Below are 20,100 nucleotides of genomic sequence, written 5' to 3'. Positions count from 1 at the left end.
AGTTGCTGGAGCACAGATGATTCGGTTTCCCTTCAGGGCCGGTCATGCTGTTCTCCACAGTGGCTGCCCCAGGAGTGCCCCAGAGTTCCAGTATCTCCATGTCCTCACCAATAGTTGGCATTTTCCATTTTAGGGGGGGGGATATTTAAAGGTGGAATATTTAAAAGTGGGAACGCTGGGAACAGAGTTTATTCTGTCAACGAGTCTAGAGAAGGACATTCGGCCTGAAGCAGTTCTTACGCTCTGTTTGGCAGCGTCACCTCTTCATAAACCCCTACTCTGTCACCCACTAACAGCCCGGAGACATCAGGGATGGAGGCACCCTCCTGGTGACTGGCCACTCCCGCTTTCCCAAAGAGGGGAGAAGGAGAGAGGCCGGGCACATTTGGACTTTGGATATGAGTTTCCTCATACCTCCATGCCTGCCATGTTTTCAGTCAGAATGAAGTTGCCTTTTCATCTACCCCAGGACACTCTTCCAGAGAACAGGGAAGCTGCGGAGCACCACATGCTCACAGTGTGCCCCAGTGAGGTGTGTCAGGACCTCCCCTCTCCCTCATTCCCCTTGCTATGGAAAACTGTCACTTGAGCCCTTAGGAGAGGGTGCAGGGCATGTGAAACACAAGGTCCCGGCACAGGCCACCATCTTGTAAAGGTTTTATTTCTACTTCATCATTGTCTCATACAGACTCTGAGGCACCATCCTTTGATTCAGTGTGGTACCCTCCTGACTTTTTGTAGTGCTTTTCCTTAAACAAGAAAACTTTGAGTAAACACTGCATATTGCCAGTTCATCGTTAACAATAATTTAAAAATGCCATTGCTGTTGTATCTCAGTGCAGGAGGACAACGATAAAAATACAGTACGAGGGATTCACAACGTATTACGGTGGGACAGGTGACTCACACTTAGGCGATGGCGAGACCACAGCAGCAGTATGTACAGGCACCCCAGCGCTTCGAACCCAAAGACGTGCAAGTCGAGTAGAGTACGTGGATTATACAGCAAATTTGGTAAGCCCAGCTGAGGACTCTGTACCTTTTCAAGAATGCGGACGTGTATCCCCTCACATAGAGAGGATGTCGGTCTTGTCGACTGGCTTCATGGCTTTTTCACTACAAAAAGTTCACTGAATCAGACAGTCTGAAGCATTTCAAAAATTCTTAAAAACCCAAGACACTGACAAAATAAAATTAACTTAACACACCCCAATTCAACGTGGAAATTAACCAAACCAAAGTGTAACAGTGCAAATTTAACAGAGAGGCAGCCAGTATCGAGAGCAAGGGTGTTCAGAATCTCTTAAAATGTACATCTTTAAAACTTTTATTGTTTAAATTTATTTATATCTTATCTAGCTTTTTTCTTGTTTAATATACTGTGTGTAAAAAAGATGGAGACAAAAATAGTTTTCTGAGCTATGAAAAAAATTAAGTTATTACAGGCACGTTTACGGTTTCGTTCTGGAAACATCTCAGGTTCACAGGTTGGACATTCAGCAGCTGTGTGTTTTTTTAAAAACATTCTTTGACCTTGGGAAAGCTAGATCTCTCCTTGTGGGCGGAGCTTGGTTGATGACGACAGTGTGGTTATGCAAATTACAGGGAATTATTCCCTGATAATCCATGCAAACTTTGCACTCGTCACAGGTGTGTCTTCTCCCCTGGTGGCTCCTCGTCGCCGAGCTCCTCCAATGAGGCTGGGTCTCCGGGTGACTGAGCCGGTGAGGCAGTGGGGGAATGTGAGGCCCAACGGGACGGAGGGCGACGGTTTGCTGGTCTCTCGGGCCTGGAGAAGCAGGGTTCTAGGGATGGAGCTAGTGCGGAACAAGGTAGTTCCTTCAAAGCCGAGAAAGAGAAAGACAGGATTACTCACACTGATAGGTCCCCTGGATTGGGGTGGTGGGGGGGCGTGGGGTGTGACTCTCCTCAAACACACTTCTCAACAGACTCAAGTTCAATGCAATGGGTCAGGGGCAACTTCAGAACGTTAATTCATATTTTGCTCCAGGAGAATAACTTAAAGTGTTAAGTGAAAAATTCAGCACAGATGATCAGTGACATAGTAATGAGAAGATAGCAACGTATGATCAAAACATGGCAATGCAATGAGATGGGTTTTTACATGGCGTCTTCCAGATTGGGCTGGAGCCTATGGAGGTGGGGAGAGCCACCCGTCACCTGGTCACATCCTAACCCAGTTGATCCCATCCTTTTGGTCTTCCTGAATGATCTACTAGCCACAGTGACCTGGCCCTAACAGGCCAGCCTCCCTACGCTTTGGTCTGTTGGGAGGCCCACGAAGAGACCCATGATTTATCCAGCTGCATTAGCAACAACACTCACCTTAAAACGAACTCTGCTACTGCTTATTCTAAGTTGACTGGCAGTGGGTTAAACAAACTCCCACGGCATGGAAAAAAAAAATGCTGCAGGCAGAAATTTTAACTTCGTTCTGATTTTCTTTAATGATTCTTCCTTACTGCAGCATTTTAAAAAGGGGAAATCAGAGTGTGCTTGCGCTTGTCACAGGGATCCTACGCCCTCGAACAGATCGTACACAACACACTCAACCAGAGGGCCAATGAACTGTCGGACTTCTCAGGGGCCTGCGCTCCTTTCCTGGTGTTAATGAGTGTAGAGCTACTTAGTCTGCAGGACAGGAAGCAAGGATGCCCACACTTGGGAGCATGCCGGTGCCCAGAAGAGAGTGGTGGGGGTGTGAGGAAACGGTGGGTTCCCTGGTGGGGGGGGGGCAGAACCCGCCCCCGCCCCAAGTGACACTCAAACGAGAAAAAGCTGAGATGGTAAGCCACTGTGATGAAGAACGACAGAGAACACAGGATGCTCAGAGCCTGTCAGAAGGGCGGCGGAAGACCGACAGAGATGGGACAAGCAAGCGCAGAGGCCAGGATGAGGACGGTTTGGTCTGCGGAGCAGGGAGTGACAGCAGAGAAGAGACAGTGAGCTATGTCGATGAGCAATGGGAGGAGGTGGGAGGGCGGAAGGCGGAGCACGGCGTGGTCCTTCTGGAAGAGTGATGGAGTGAGGTGGTTCCCGCCTCCCCCGTGGGCCCAGTGGAAAATGGCTTTAACACTGGAGACGACTCTTAAACATCTCCTGCCTCTTTGTGACTCTGCGTCCTAGCAGAGGATGGGGAAGCCTGGATTAGCAAAGCACTCCGCTGATGGGAACCATGACAACCAGGAAGACCTCGCCCACGAAGCCCAGCCTGAAATAGCTGAGATGCAAATTGAGGGGGTTCAAAGTGGGGGAGCTGTCCTCCCCTCACCTCAGCCCGCGGGTGCACATGCGCCGGGGTTGCGTGGCTTGGGAAACCTGCCACGGCTTTGTCTTTTTCTGTCTCTGCTCCTGGTATTAAGATTTGCATGTTGTGTTCTGTTTGTATTTTGTGTGTGTTGTGTAGTGTACGTGTGGGATCGTGTTGGGTATGAGGGCTGCGTTGTATGTGCCGTGTCTGAGGGCATGTGGCGTGTGTGCACTTTGTGTCATCTTGTGTGTGTCGTGGGCTGTATGTGCTGTGTAGGAGTGTGTGATGTGTGTTACATGTGTGGCAGGTATGTTGAAAATGGGGATGGCTGCTACCATAGGTTTTTTTCCCCTGACTCCACAACAGCCCTTTTCTACCTGGCTGATGCTGGACCAGAATGGGCTTTTTGATTAGACCGTGTGAACCCCTAATAGGAAGAAGTGGGGGACCATGGGTTTAAGCATGAACTTTCTCTTTAGTAGTATACCAGTATATACAAGCAAATGATCTTGTCCTTCCCTGAGAGGCTACTGCAACGGGCTGTGTGGCCATTTTATCTTGGGAGCACCTCCTTCATCATTGAGAGCCAAGTGCATTTTTGTATTTAGCATTCCGAGTTAAGACCTGTGGGTGAGGTGGGTGGGTGACCAATTCTTGATCAAAGGTTAAGTTGGGATTTTTTTCCCATGCCTCCATTCAGGCTCAGATGACAATCATGAGGCTATTTTTTTGGACCAAGGGATGGCTTTGTTGTTGATTCATCCAACAAATATTTAGTGAGCGCTTACTAGGTCACCTATGGTGATCATCTGGAAGGACAAGATACATTTGGATTTATTCCTTCTGGTGCAGTTGTTGAAAGAGAGAAAAGCCTCATCGCATTATGGTCACAGCTCATTATAGCATCTGGTGGCGTGTATGTGCCTTAGAACACCAGCGAGCAGGTACAGGCTGACTGGGAAAACGCTGGGCTCACAGACCCCCCATAGGCCAGGCCTCTGTGCCCGACACAGTCCCCTCTCCGGCCAATATCCCTTTGCCCTCTGGAAAGCAGAGAGCAGAAACGTTAGCAGGATTTCTTCACAGTGAGCACTTGCTACTCCAGGGAGCAACTGGGGATGTCTACGCCTGCCGACTGGCTCCTGAAGATGGACTCCAGGCCAGGGCAGGCTGGCAGCGGGCTCTCCGGACAGGGCAGATCCACCTGGCATGATTCGGCCTCATTTCTGAGTGTCAGATACCAACCCCAAATTACACAGAGGACCTTTCCAGACGGTGTGCAAAGAAGGTAGAAAGCACTTACGGCGTGAGGCAGGCAGGGCTAGAGTCCCCAGGGGGCAGTTAGTAAGACAGTTTGGTTCTGGACAGAACAGACAGAGAAAGAAAAGAAAAGCAAGTAGGTTGGAAAGTAGTTTTTAAAAAAGAAGAACAGTAAAGGTTTAAAGTCAATAAGTCTGGTGGCAGCTCCAGGGACAGCTATCAGGAGAGACGTGAGGCCTGCAGAAGTGGGCAGGTGCACGCGCAGGTACACAGGCCTCTCTCTGCCGGGGTCCCGGTGGTCCAGCGCACAGAGGGACCCTCACGACAGAACAGCAACAGACCTCTCCCTCCCGCTTTCTGTTCCTCCCTGATTCGCCCTGTGGCGTTTCACGTTTCAGAAACCCTTTGGCGCGCATAGGGATAGAAGCCACATGACTGCTGTATTTGAAACAGAGGATTAAATGGTCTGTTTTAGTTGCAACGATCACGTGGCCACTGCTCTCACTGAGAAGTTCCCTTCACACTGTGCACTAGACACGGGAAGAAAGAATAGCACTCCATTTCCAGATTGTTCTCTTCTTTCACACCACAACTCTCCTCTTAGCTTCTCTGCAGGGTAGAGCTGGTACTATAGCTTCAAGAGAAAAAGAGGATAAATAGAACCATGGGGGCCGGGGGAGGGAGAAAAGACAAGGGAGATTTCCCGTTGTGCCCCACCCCCGCCAGGGAGGTCCCCTGATCGGGCATCCGAGGGTGTGGACAGGGAAAGGCCCACAGCCGGGCGCTTGGGGCAGGCTGGATAATCAGCATTAGTCCTGGTGATTCCGGAATGAAAACCCAGAACTACTTACTCCATAATTTATGGAGTGGTGGGAAAGTTTCCAATGGGCCTAATACAGGAAGTCAGTTTAGACAAGGAGGAACTCCAGTGGAATCAAGAGTCAGCAAAATTCCAACAGAAAAGGAAAAGAGAGCCCACAACATCTAATCTCTGCCACTGGGCGCTCTGCGCAGGTTCTGAATCTCCGAGCTTGGCCAATCATCTCTTTGGTAGCAAGCACACCCAGTGAGAAGAAAATCTATAGCAGACATTCCACAGAGGCCCTGACTGGTAGGCGGACAGGCCTAGTTCAGTCCTGATAAAACCGGTTTCATGCCTCGTGGTTGTGATTTACATGAAGCGGTTGTCTTTCTACTATCACAGATTGCCTGGAGCGGTCACTGTAACTCAGAACCCTTTTGGGTTCCTAAACATTAATTTCTCTTTAGTTTCTAATATTAATGGAATTAACTGCAGACACAACCAGGTAATGTTTTGGGTTGGAGCCCTCATTTCACCAGATGCTTCCAGAGCCTTAAGAAGGTTAGGGCATCCACCTAAATAAGCCCTTTGTAGCAGGAAACTCACTGACCTCAGGCCCCTGGAGGGATGGGGTAACAGAAGTCCACACAAGACACCATTTGTCACCTGAGAACACTCAACCATGGTATTCGTTCTTCTCAGCGTACTAAGCAGCTTTATCACAAAGACACCTATTCCAAACGTGGCCAATATACTATCATTATGTTGAAAGAAATGGCCACTGCCATTTCTGTAGGGCACTGGCAATGCCACATGGTTTAAACTCTACATTTTGAGTTGACTGTTCCTGGGTGGGTTTCACTGGGAGCCACCGATTCCGCACCACCCCCCCACCCTGCCCTGCACCAGGAAAATGTGGAAACTCGCCTGCCTCGTCTCCCAACAAGGCTGCCTGGGCCATGGCAGGAGAGCAGGGCCACAGCCTAGGGAGTATGTCTCTCTTCTCTGACCCTCGCCATATGCAGGAGCTACCTGGAGAATGGTGACAGGTATCTGGACTCCACGGGGCTGGAGTCTGTCCATCTGGGCTAGTGGTGAGCCGGCCTCACCCTCCAGTCTGCACACGGGATCCCCGACCCAACAGTGTCTGATGGAGGCGGGGACTGTGCGCCGCCCTACCGCACCAGGCCCCTACGCGTCTGGTCCCAGCATAACCGTCAGACTTTGTTTTGTTTCACTCACTCTTGAAGTGGAAATGCGGACTGTTCTTAAAGTGGTGTGGTGTGGACATATTGCGTGTGGAAACACGTGAGATCAAAATTCAAGGCCGGCCCATTGGTGAATAATGTTAAGGGGAATGTAATAATAATTGCATAATAATCACAGGTGCTGGCATGGGTGGTCATATACAGTGTGATGGTCATACGAGAGACGTAAGGGGGATAACAGTAATCATCACATTGTAGGAAGGCAGGATTTTTGATCTTATCCATCTGCCTCACCCAGTTTTATGGCCAGGGAGACAGAGGGCTGCTACTCTGTACTGAAGCCAGCACTGGAGTCCAGACCTTTTGGGACGTTCCACGTTATCAGCCTCTCTGGTACACCTCTTGTGTTGTCCCAGATAAAGATGTGGAGCACTCAGATAGCCCTGATGTGACTCCAACACACCTCTCACACACGCACATTTCTAGGACACAAGTTCACACAGAAAGAGGACAAATTATAACCCCAAGTGAAAGGCCCAGATAGACAAGCATCAATCACCTAGACCAGAGAACCTGAGTCAAACCCTGAGCTACATCTTCAAGAAAAGATCACCAAGGACAAGAACATGAACTTTTCTTTAGGAGTAACCCAGGGCTTGTGTTTCTGCCTATCCAGTTCTCCCAGAACTTCTGCATCTTCTAGCTCACAAGAACCCATTACGGATAAGGATTCTTGAAATCAGATGACCTAACAAAACCCCAGGTTTACACATCTTTTCTGAGCATTTAAACAGAAGAGCTGGTGGGGTGAGGGTTGGAATACTCAGCCTTATTACCTCGATGGACCCTGGTTCAGCTTTGACTCTTTCTCCCGTGTGGTTGTCACTGTTAAGACTTGGGGGTGCGTGCCTCCTCTCCTCCTTTAAGGCATGCTCCAACAGCTTCTTGTTGAGGATCCGGGCTACGTTCTCAGCGAGTGTGTAACCAGGGGGAGCGGATAAGTCCTGCCTCAAGGGCGTGCCCTCTCCCCCTTCCTCCCTCCACGTCTCTGAGCCAGCCCCGATGGGGCTGGGGGACCGTCCTCGGGAACTGGGGCCTGTTTCCTGGCCTGGGCCCAGGTCTGGCCGAGGTTCTGCTGAGCGAGACCGACTCCCGGCCCGTGTCCCCTTCTGGAAGGAGTCCTGCACCACGGGGCTGTGGTCGATGATGTTGAAGAGGCTGGAGAGGCCATCGTTGATGGCGGTGTGCACGGGGCTCTCTCTTGTGGTGGTGGAGCGGGCCCAGGCTGACTCGCTGCACCCCTTTGGGGCTAGCCCCAGGGAGGTCCTGCTGTTTGGCGGCTCGGCTTTGGGGAGGGGCTTCCTTTGCAGCTTGGGAGACCCATACTTGGGGGAGCAGCATGTGCGTTCAAACTTGGCCTGCACCTTCTCGATGGCGGGGGCCACTTGCCTGCTCCTAAGGCCACGGGAAGGAGACGACGCGGGCGTGGCACCACCCCCTGCCTTTGGCGTGAGACACTTATGGGGGCTGCTGGTGATGGTGCTGCCACGTAGGGCTTCGGTCTGCAGGCCAATGTTGATGGTCTGCACGGTCTGTGTCCCTGTTGTCCGGGACCCATTGGTCTGGCAGGCCATGTCCTTGACAGGAGGCTTGGCGGGACCGGAGCATATGGCATTCCTAACGGAGAAGGCCACCTCCTTCATGTCATCACTCATGTTCTTGGACAGACTGTGTAGTGGGGAGGCGAACCCCAGGGGGGTGCAGAGGGGGCTTTCCAGGGGGCGCAGTCCTCCCTCCACATAGTCCCGGGGGTGTCTGGAGGGGGCACAAGGCCACCTGCTAAGCACGTGTTCTGAGGGACCCCCCTTTGCGTCTCCAGCGCCCCCCCTGGCTCTGCTCGTGGGAAACGGGCACTCGGGCTCCGACCGGCCCTTGCCCTCACCCCCGGCCACCACGATGCTGTCCATCCTGCGGACGGCGGGCGGGCTGTGCAGCACCCGCACCCCCGCCTGCTCGGCGCACACGTGGCTCCGCAGGGGCTGCTTCTGGCAGTGCTCTGGGCTGGTCATGGTGTCCGTGGTCATGGTGACACTCGTGGTGAGGTACCAGGAGGAGTCGGGGAAAGGCTCCGCGCTGGCCTCATTCCCTGCCCGCCCCCCCTCGGTCCTGTCTGCCCATGGCTCCGGGGGCCTCTCCTCCCAGCTCTTGCTGTTGAACTCCTCGATGTACTTCAGGTCGTCCGGAGACAGGGGCGGGGTGACGTCCTCTTTGCTGTTGGCAGCCGGCAGGCCCTTCTCCGGCAGGAAGGGAGAGACGTCCATCAGACGCTGGAACTCAGACATGGAGGACACAGACACAGCCCTGGGGAAAGTGGGAGAGAAGAGGGTGTCAGCTGCCCGCCAGCCGAGAAGCGTGCTCACCCCCGCCCCTGACCCCGCAGCTCGTGGGTCCCGCCCCCGCGCGGCCGAATGTGCGTCAGTCTCCATCCGCCTCCACTACCCGCACATCTTCCAGCCGCTCGATGTTCTCTGCTCCTGAGCCGCCCCCGTGCGTGTTCAACAGACTCTTCATGGCTCTGGAATTGTTCCGGGAGCCTTGTAGGAGTCAGAGTTTCATACAGGCGGCCCTCAACTACCATGGAACGAGCAGGAGGCTGGGGTCTGGGGGATGGTCAGAGCTAAGCTCCAAACCCACTTTGGAAGGCTTTCATTTTGGCCTGTGGTTGCTCCAAAGCAAGAAGGACACCTGGCTGACGAGTGCCTTCAATCCCTAACCCAAAGGAGTTTCCAAATCCCCGGCACCGAGGCAGGTGCTCGAGCTACTGACGGAAATACTGCTCCGTCCTGATCCAAAACTGGCAAATGGTGTGCGCCAAAGGGGTCGATATCACAACATCACAGGTATAATCTGACATCCTGTTCATCCGCCAGCCTCATCCTCTGCTGGATGAACTTCTGGTGAAATACCATTGACCCCTGAACATCACGGGGGTTAGCTGGTCCCATCCCCATGTAAGTGAAAATCACGTACAATTTCTGACTCCCCCCACACTTAACTACTCATAGCCTACTGTTGAGCAGAAGCTTTATTCTTAAGATAAGCAGCTTATATAACACATACTTTGGGGTATGTATTAAATACTGTATTCTTGTAATAAAATAAGCTAATGAAAGAAAATGTTATTAAGAGAACCACAAGGAAGAGAAAATACATTTACAGCACTGTACTATATTTACTGGGAAAAAAATCCACATCTAGGTGGACCCGTGTAGTTCAATCCGTGTTGTTCAGGGGTCAACTGTACTAAGGGTGATCCCCAGAGGCCAAAGGGAAGATGTGGAGCAAAGGAGGGAAGTGGAAGGTGTGACAGGTGGGCACGTGATTTCCAAATACGACTTCCTACAGAAACTCCATCCTGCCCTGCTGAAATTCACCACCAGGGCTCAGGTCTCCCCTCCCCCCACCTGCTCCCTCCTGTACAGCCCAGCCTGTGCTGTGTTCTTGCTCCTCCTGGATCCTTGGACGAGAGGAAGATGCCTGCAAACACTCAAACACATGGGAGGGTGAAGAGGTCTGAGCTGAAGGGACATCCAGGGTCGGGGGAGTGCTGCCCGATGGGCGTGGTTTTGGATGTAGATTCATGGATAATTAGTGCTTTCGTTCCACGTATTTCTAGTTGGTATGAATTTCCCTACTGCCTCCTATAGGCCAGGGCAGGCACCATATGAGGTGTTGGGGATTCCAAAATGCTAAGACAGGAGGTTGCTGGAGCGCTTAGGCACCTTGTCAACCCGCTGGACCTTCTGGCCAGAAATGGCTCCTGTCGGCGTGCAGGCAGGGGCATATGCAGACTCACTCTCTCTGCAACGAGACCACTTTCTCATAGGACAACATATTCCTATCTGCACACCCCAAACAGAAGTTTAAATATTTAGGGTTTCAGACCAGCACAACTGGGTCCCAGAAGGAGCGTGCATGGGCCAGTCTACTGCAGAAACCATTAATGATGGTGAGGCTAGAACTGGGGTCTGTGTACCACATGGACTGGATCACAGAACCGGCAAAGACCTGGGTACCTTTGCCCTCACCCTGGGTTGCCACCCTGGGGTAAAAAGACAGAAGGCTACAAATGATACCCATAGGCTTTCTATCTTGTTATTTCTCACTAGAGGCAAAAGTTAGTGATTTTTTGTTGTTGTTAGAAATAATCTACAAATTTTCCCATGGGCCCATGAAGAACAGCTAGCTGGCTACAACTAGCACTGAAAAGAAAAAGAAATAGGAGGGATGGGTCAGTTTATCATAGATATGAAGCCTTCCAGTAAGTGTGATTTTTCTCTTCTTGCCTCTAACCAAGTCAGGGAGTTGCTGAATTAATAATGAGCTTCAGATGCCTCGGTGGCGTGGTGGGTTAAGCAGCTGCCTTTGGCTCAGGTCATGATCTCAGGGTCCTGGGATCGAGCCTGGCATCAGGCTCCCTGCTCAGCGGGGAGTCTGCTTTTCCCTTGCACTCTGCTGCTCGCCCTGCTTGTGCTCTCTCTGTTAAAGAAATAAAATCTTAAAAAAAAAAAAAAAAAGATAAGCTTCAGAACGTTGTTCACTGGGGACTGGAAATGCCCCGTAGGTACTGAAACCCCAATCCTTTCCACATTTCTTGAACATGGCTTGTCTGAGCCCCGTTTCTGCCCACAGAGGAACTAGCCTCAGAGTTAAGCCAGTGCACCGGTCTGGGGCCTTTTTGCTCCCAGGTGTTGGATGGATCTCATGGAACAGAGGTGACGTGGGCAGAGAAAGGGAACACATCAGCCTTAGCAGCGGCCAAAACAAAACAGATACAAAACCAGGACACGCTAGAAATGTGCCAGTGCATAAAAGCGCACAGAAGAAAGTATTTGGGGGGGAAGACAGGAAACTGCTAGAACCAAGAGGGAGAAGGGCATAGTGAGGAAAACACGTGTACTTTCTTGCCTTAGACATTTTGATACGTACTTTTATTTTTTTTTTTTTAAGATTTTGTTCATTTATTTGAGAGACAAAACACAAGTGGGCAGAGGGACAGAGGGAGAGGGAGAAAGAGACTTCCCGCTGAGAGGGAGCCCAGCACTGACCTGAGCCAAAGGCAGACCCTTAACCAACCGAGTCACCCAGGGACCCCTAAAATGTAAGTTTTAATATTTCTGATATTGCGTTATTTAAGTTTTAATTTAGGATTAATTTTCTAAGTATGGATCACTTTTGAAATTAATAGCAGCAATAAGATAAAAAATAGGGGGCACCTGGCTGTCTTAGTCAGTAGAGTGTATGACTCTTGATCTTGGGGTTGTGAGTTCGAGCCCCACATTGGGTGTAGAGATTAAAAAAATAAACTTTTTAAAAAAGATAAAAAATAAGAGCTACTAAGTGAAGAGTTCTGTGAAGATAGCTAAATTTTGTTGACCACTTACTCTGTGTCAGGCATTGCTCTGTTTTATGTGGAGTAACACATTTAAGCTGTGAAGAAATGGAAACACCTTTTGTTTACAGATGAGGAAACCGAGGCACAGGGTGGTTACCAAACTCATGGCTGGCGAGAGCAGATGTGCATTTGAAACCAGGCTCTGGCTCTTGAATGCGGCCCTGGACTGTCCGAGAATGACCAGACAAGACAATGTCTGAAGGACAGAAATACACCATAGGTGTTTTGGATGGCTTGGGATGAATCCAATACCGGGCAAAATGGGAAGGAGACAGTAATTCATGGACCCGAAGTTCACAGGAAAACCAGGAGTGAGGAGATCTGGAAACAGCGAACTGCCCTGAGGAGAAGTTTCCTGTGGTGGAAATAGCATGTGTTCGTCTATAAAGAAAAAGCATGTGAGTGGGGATGGCGGGAGTTGTGTACAGGAAGTCTTTCCTCTCAGTTGTGTTTTCTTTTTTTTTTTTTTTAAAGATTTTATTTATTTATTTGTCAGAGAGAGAGCGAGCGAGAGCGAGCATAGGCAGACAGAGTGGAAGGCAGAGTCAGAGGGAGAAGCAGGCTCCCTGCGGAGCAAGGAGCCCGATGTGGGACTCTATCCCAGGATGCTGGGATCATGACCTGAGCGGAAGGCAGCTGCTTAACCAACTGAGCCACCCAGGCGTCCCTCAGTTGTGTTTTCAATGTTTAAATATAAACAAATTTGCTTAGATATGTCTTTTCAGATATATCCTATCATACAAATGACCTAAAATGGATGATAATGAACATTGCCAACATCACTCACTTTGTATTTACTTTAAGGTTTACGGACAGGAAATATGTTAATAAACTCTCCTGGTAGAACTTTAAATGCACAGTATATAAAATGTCTCCGAGCACACTGGAAAGAGGGATTCTTTCCAGACTAAATGAGAAGGGAGGGGTTTCTGTGGACTGTTCAGAGACCACTAGACACAACATTCCTTTATATACACGATACACAATTGTAACTGTTCTCACCATGACACTAACACCCACAAGAGTACAGCGTCTCCCTGGCCTTTCTATGGCAAATAATCAATAATAATAAAACAACTATGTACTCAGAAGTCTTACTTTAAGTCATTCTCAAGAAGGTGGTTACCACAGGTTCTGGTGGCAAGATAGAATTTTAAGACTGAGAGGTTTTAATTTCAGTAGCTGACTATTGTTTTCATCAGTCTTACTTACCTTTGAAGATTTCCTTTGTGATTTTCTTCTTCCTACAAAGAAGAAGGTAGATCATCTGAATCAGTTAATATGGTTGCCAGGCCCTTTCAACGTGCTAAGTAATCTGTTTTGCGCTTTGGCCACAGGAAAACCCCATTTAAAATGTACACCGAGGCCAAGTTTTGGTCAGGAATGCTCCTGCCCCTCAGCCCTTTGAAGTATAATAATAAAACCAGAACCCACAGTGTGATGAGGGGTTGGAGCTCTGGCAGTCCAGGGAGGTGCCCATGTGAGTGAGAAAAATTGGCTATATACTTTGTCATGAAGAAAGTGCTTTCCTGGGTTTCTGCAAAGGAAGCTACCTGTGTAAACTTCAAAGCTGGCTTTTGTCATGACCTGAATACATCTGAATGTGTGTGTGCGTGTGAGAGAGAGAGAGAGGAGGTGGGAGAAGGGAAGATGTGCACTCCCCCCCAGCCCCCCGCCCCGGAGAGAGGAAGGTGGCAGCTATGTCCCTCAATCTAAGCCTCAGTGTAGAAGGTGATGCAGCAGCCTCTGGCTTGAGCACTTCTGTTGCAAGCTTTGCCATGTGGAATCAGAGGCAAGCTTACAAGAACGTCTGCTCTGTGGCAGCTCAGTATGGGGCCCGGTCACTGTGGACTCCCAACCCGGGTTTGCTTCCTCTCTGCTGTGCAGCTGCACCATGGGAATTGCCAGCAGACCAAACAGGATGGCATCCTAGTGATGGCACCTGGCCCATACTGCCAAGAAGGTATTTGACCTCACAGACACCAGACCGAAGTCTAACTGGCCCCCATTTCAACACTACTTGACACCAACTCTTCGAAGTCTGCCTTTGGACAGGTTAAGTGACAGGTACAGCAGCTGTTAAACTGACTCACAGGTAATGATTCCTAAAATCCAACCCGGTTTTAAAACCCAGTTGCAGAAGGGCACCTGGGTGGCTCAGTCGGTTAAGTGTCTGCCTTTGGTTCGGGTCGTGATCCTGGCATCCCAGGATAGAGCCCCACGTCGGGCTCCTGGCTCAGCAGGGAGCCTGCTTCTCCCTCTCCCTTCACTGTGCGCTCTCTTGAATAAATAAATAAAATCTTAAAAAAAAAAACAACAACAACAAATAACAAAAAACAAAAACCCAGTTGTAGAAAGGGCATAACCACAAAAACCTGACATTGAGCTGTGGAAATCTGAGCCCAGAGTTGAGCTTACTGCATTGTTGATCTAATTTACGCACAGCTTCTAAGTGCTGGATTTCCCCCACTTTGCAGAGAATAAGAATTTATAGCATGTCATTGTTTAGTAACACTTAGCATTTCCCAATGTGAGGTACCTTCTTTGGAACAGATTTTTTTCTGTTACCAGTAAGTGTTAAGAATCAGAAGGCTGCGGTGATTTAAAGAGAGGTTGCAGACCTATACTTCCCAGAATGAAAGATCTCTGTGTGTTTTCCTGGACCTGCTCATGGGTGAGACCAGTGTCTCCAAACCCCAGACATGTTTGGAAAGTGAAAGTGAATGCAGCTCGCCCTAGGAATTTGGGGTCGGGACCACCAAGCAAAGATCTTGGCACTCTGAGGGTTTCCTGCCTACTCAACCCAGAGGCTGCAATTTGCAAAACCCGAGCCTGCTGGCCAGATGGCCAGCTCTCCTGACAACCCCTTGGTCCTGCAGCAGTTAACTGGACCCCAAATTCCAGGCCGACCTGGGGAAGGCAGTTCCTGAAGTCCCGCTGGGGCCCTCGGGCTGGAGGCTCCTCTGGCTCGTCATCCAGAGACAAGGCGTCCAAGTAGAGGTTTTCCCGTGCTGAACATCTGTCCGATTCCTTCAGCTTGGACAGTGGCCGGTCTTCAAACGGGGCGGAATCGGTGTCTGCGCAGGGCCACACCCCCAAGGGACGGGGCATTCGGGGGCTTCCCGGGTGAGCAAAGGGGTGCATGTTGCCTTCCTTTTGATCACAGAGGAAACTGCCACTTCTCCGGGGACTGTTTTCTTTCTGCAGCTTGAGGGTTTTAAAAATGAAAACAATGAGCCTCACTTTTCTGTCTATTGGTCTCCCTAGACCACTGCTTCTTCACAGTTTGGAACTACGTTTGGGTCCATCAGAAAGACTGTAAATAGTCAATGCTCTTAAAGTTTTGACCTTAATTTCAAAAGTAACACAACATTACAGATGCTTTTATTTAAAAAAAAAAAAATCACAATTTTATCCAGCCTGGAAAATGCATTAACCATACACATGAACCTATTTCCCATGAAGCTGTATCATTTCATATATATATATATATATATATATATATATATATATATTATACACACACATATATATCACACACATATATATATCATATGCACATATATATCATATACAATACAACTTCATGAGAAATTATACATTTATTTTTAAAAAACTGACATTGTTACATGACATATTTAGAACTCTTTTTTATACCTTTAGAACTTAAGGCACACTCACTGGGAAACCATCAGTGATAGCAAACTTCTGAGGGGAAATTTGATTGTCCTAACTAGCAGGGTATCCTCATTTTAACGCTATTATTCCCAAATCATTTGGAAGGGGTCCCATCCATAACCCAAGTGATGAACTGGGTTGTAACCACTGGGTGTCAAAAACAACTTCTAACTTTGCTCGAGGGGATTACAATTTAGCTATCAAGTTAAGGAAAGATCTGGACTGACTGAAAAAGGAAAAGCCACATCCTATAGAACGTAGTTGTTTGCCTGACTTGGGAAAGGGAGGAAGCAATAGTGGGGAACATACAGGCACCCCTCAAGTGAGGAAGGCCTGAGTTGGAGCCACTGTTCTGTGGCTGGCTGGCAGAAGAGATGTCCCCAGAGATCCCCAGCTCAGTGTCCTCATCTGTAAAGTGGGGACCTCACAGCTGTGAGGGGAGGAGCGCAGGGGCCACCGGCAAGGCAAGCTCAGCAGGGCTCACTCTTCGTCCATGAGACCAGCACTGACCTCCCTGGGGTCTGGGTACGCGGACACGCCTTGTTGATTTATGGCACTAAAAGGAACCATGTGGAGCAACTCAGGAAAGGAGCCAATGTGAAATCACTGGGAAAGGCAGGGAAATGGCGAACTGGGCGGATGCTGCCTCCCTGGAGAAGCCGTAATGGACTACTTCTCCCCAGACTCTCCAGAGCTTTCCTCACCGCCTTCCTTTCGAACCATGCACACAAAGGGCTGAGGAGACCCCCACCCAGGTATCTCCACGATGGTCTTTACTGGGTGACACGTCACACACCCCACCATGGCAGAAGCTCTCCTGGCTAAGAAAGTTACCTGAAGGGCGGAAGTGACATCTGGATTTTTCAAAGAAGAGAGATGATGGGTCCTCAAGGGCTGACATGGCGCCAGGAAGTTCTAGAACTCCCCCAGAAGGATTAATTTATTTTTTAACTGAGACTCTTTCACAAATTACACCTCTGTGTCCCAACTGAGGCCTTCATCCAGGAGCTGGAGGTAAGTATGGCCTGTTCATCATCAGGAACCAAGCCATGTGAAATAATCTCCATTATTAAAAGGACTTTTACTCAATTTAAGTAATTTCTGATATGGTGTGTTATCTTCATTTTCTGAGAAAGATGGAAATTCAAGCAGCCAGAGCTTCAGTGTTAGAGTCTGAGGTGGGGTCAGAGTTCAGTTAGGGAACAAGCCAGTCACTCTGGGTTTCAGCAGCACGGCCCCTCTCATCTCTTCCCATCCCCCCCACCCCAAGGCACAGTTTTTCCCAATTCTCTTAAAGATACTAAATGTTTTCTTTACAACACCAACAAACAAAAAACGACAACAAAAAGGGAACGCTTTTTATTATGTTCATCTAATGCATGTCAACGCAATTTCGTTCTAACACATGATCATCTCAAAGCTATTCTGGGCAAGGAATTAAAACGCAAGAATCACACTTGGAGCTGTAAATGTGCACCGAGGGTGTGTGTGAAGAGGAGGAAAGAATGACTAAGGAGGAGGCTTTGAACGAGCACATTCTAACTCAGCACAGGGGGAATTCAAAAATAAACACAGGCGGCCAGAAGCAATGCTCACTAAAGCTGATCAGTATTAGGTTTCCTAAAAATGAACTGGAATGGGTTTAGCTGGAGGGTATCTGCTGCTAAGATGCCTCTGGGATGTTGTAATAGAATAATGGGTCCTTAAAAGGATAGGGTTTCCTAGGACAGTCATTTCAAACCAGCCACCGGCGCCCACTGTACTTCGAATCCTGCACTAGAACAACTTTTAATGCAAATAGAAAACTGAAAAGACTTGCATTTCAAATAATACAGGAAACAATAAGCCCTCCACAGTGTCACCTTACCTGAGCTGGTCCAAAAAAAAAAGGTCGCTTTGTGAATGGGTTTTAAAAGAAAGGCCTTTCAGGCTACAGAGGTAGTTGATTTAAGAAAGTTTCTGGAAGGAGACCAGAATGACGCATGGTTTTCCCTGTAGGTCTTTAGTACAGTGGCGAGTCCTATATCATCTGCATGTTAACTGGGATCTTAATTCTAAGGAGAAATGTAGTGTGACTCCACAAAAGTTAACTATCGCCCAATCAAATCTGGACTGTGACAAGGGTTGCTGATAAGATAGATGACACGTGTTATGTGACCTTAATTGCATCCCCACAGTCATCTGTCATATGAAATGCCTCATGCAACGCAGAAATTATGTAGGAATTTAATGACACCGGACAAGTATGAAGCATGTGTTCTGAAAGTGGAAAATGGATTTAGTGTTACTTCCTTCACCAACTATATTAGGTTATCACAGTCAAGGTTACGTGGCTCACCAAGTAGTCAAATATCAAGAGCATATATTATGAAGAATGTTCACCTGTATTTCTTATTTATCTATGGAATGTGGAGTTAAAAATTAAATGAATGATAAACGAAATCTACACCACACACACACACACACTCTTTGGTCGATTTCTTCTTTCCAGAGAATGACTATAACTGATTCATTTAATTTTTGGGATTGGGCACCAAGATTTATAAAATCTTTTTTTAAAATGCTGACTATTTGGGGGAAAAGGTTGGATTTATTTTTGAAAGCCACAACTGCATATCTGAAGCGTCATTCACTGGCAGCAAATCCTCTTCTAAAAACAGTGGTGAGATCATTGTGCAAAGCCTGTGGGATCTACCACACAGATTTCAGGAACAGATGAATGCCTGGAACCCACGTGTCTCGAATCCCTTATACTCAGAGACATTAACCTTGAGGACTCACATTCTGAGGCTATCGGCTCGGCAGAACCACAGTCATTCTGACTCGAAAGACAGATGTGAACCGGAATTGGGGTTCAGCTCACGCCCAATCTTACCCTTCAAGATACAGTCTTAAAATGGGGCCACTGCTCCTCCCCTGGTCATTAACTCCTCAAAAGTTGACTATCATCAGATGTCCTACTACTTTTTCCTTTCCAAGGAATTCCTCATTCCAAAAAGTAAAAACCCTAAAAGACTTGCTTAAATTATATCCAAGCTGTGACTTCCAAAAAGGAGCTATGATAAGACCACAGCTAACAGGCAAAGGGGACCCCAGAAGGGCTGTGGCAGGGATTGTGCTAGCGTTACTGTGCCATAGGAGGGATGAACACGGTGAGGGCTCCTGGAGGGGAGGCCAAGGGGGACCCTCCCTGATAACAAGGTGCCTGGCATTTCTGAGACACTGGTTAACCAAAGCTAGATGTGATAAATCAGTGACCTCTTTGTGAGAATACGTGCTATTTCTGCCCCTGCAATTTCCACCTAACCACTGATCTGTTCAGGAGAGCACAGGCACACGGGGGATTCAATACAGAAGATTCTTCTCAAATGATGCATTTCTAGGCCAAACAGGAAGTGGCCACCTTTCTTCTGCTAGACTTTGGGGAATTCTGAAATGAGCCACATCAAAGACCAATATGGTGACTCAGGTGGGTGAGTAATCAAATCTAGGAAGAAGGTCCACTCCATTCTATCTGCAGTGTGCCTCCTTCTCAACACTTTCTGAGCCAGAGAATCCTGGCTTTTTTTTTTTTTAGTCCATTCTCCTTCTCTCCCTCCCCGACAGTGTGCAAAAACTAACTTTGGCCATTGCACCGGCATAACACAGGTATCTCACACATTTTCAAAAGGCTCCCACATCAATGCAGGCAGTATGGGTATTTGTAAGAGAGTAATAAGGTTATTTTCCTGACCTCAGTTTCTTATTGATTAATTCATTTCCTTGAGGTCTCATAAATTTATAAGTGGGGCAGGCTGAAATAAAAAATAAAAATAAAAACAAAAACCATATATGCTATATAAAAATCCAGCCAGAGAAGAAGTTTAAAACTTCATCAGTTTAATATTTAATATTTAATCTGTGCATCACTCGGGCATGACTAGAAACTATGCAAACAATCCTGAGTCTGACGCAATGCAGAGAACGACTCTCTGGGAAGTAGAAAAACAACTCCTCAGGCTCCCCCTGAATTCGTCTGGGTGTTTGAATTGTTTGTTTAGCTGAAGACAATGAGCTACCAGCCCCATCCTCTGACTGTGGTCCTCCCTAATCACAGCTCAGCAATAATCACAGGTGCAACCAGCCTCATTTCCAACTTAACTTAATTCAGCGATTTCTTTCCTAATGGAGAACAACTCCATTCAAGTTGGAGCAGCCACTGTGACCACATCTTTAGTGATAAACTTAAAAGGTAGTTTGCTTTTTGGCAGGAATCACCTTAGAAGGCCTGAAATAACCTCATGTTTCAAGCGTAGTCTTTAAATTCCTTCAGAATATTACCCACCCCCACCACCCCTGACCAAAGACATACCACACATATACACACACACACAAAGAAATTACCTACAAATTTAGCAATAAAAAGATCTGTGTAATGCAAGGGCTG

The 20,100-nt window shown here is 48.2% G+C and overlaps 1 protein-coding gene across 8 annotated transcripts in view; it reads right to left on the bottom strand.

Annotated features, from left to right (window-relative positions):
- Nucleotides 1-643: 643 nt before the first annotated feature.
- Nucleotides 644-20,100, bottom strand: part of MTCL1 (microtubule crosslinking factor 1) — a 124,465-nt gene continuing 105,008 nt past the window's right edge. For 5 of the 8 annotated variants that reach the window (XM_059138741.1, XM_059138744.1, XM_059138745.1 and 2 more), the window contains 4 exons: nt 14,907-15,203; nt 13,209-13,240; nt 7,378-8,902; nt 644-1,839 (listed from right to left, as the gene is read on the bottom strand). In XM_059138741.1, the coding sequence (XP_058994724.1) occupies nt 1,645-1,839; nt 7,378-8,902; nt 13,209-13,240; nt 14,907-15,203 (2,049 nt within the window). In that variant the 3' untranslated portion in view covers nt 644-1,644. Of the gene's footprint in view, nt 1,840-4,574; nt 4,632-7,377; nt 8,903-13,208; nt 13,241-14,906; nt 15,204-20,100 lie in introns of all 8 variants that reach the window. The other 3 variants (XM_059138747.1, XM_059138750.1, XM_059138749.1) reach the window with 1 other exon arrangement.

Source organism: Mustela lutreola, chromosome 11 (genome assembly GCF_030435805.1).
Source record: "Mustela lutreola isolate mMusLut2 chromosome 11, mMusLut2.pri, whole genome shotgun sequence".
Lineage (NCBI taxonomy): Eukaryota > Metazoa > Chordata > Mammalia > Carnivora > Mustelidae > Mustela > Mustela lutreola.
The sequence above is the reverse complement of the archived record's forward strand: the minus strand, read 5'-3'. Positions and strand labels throughout refer to the sequence as shown.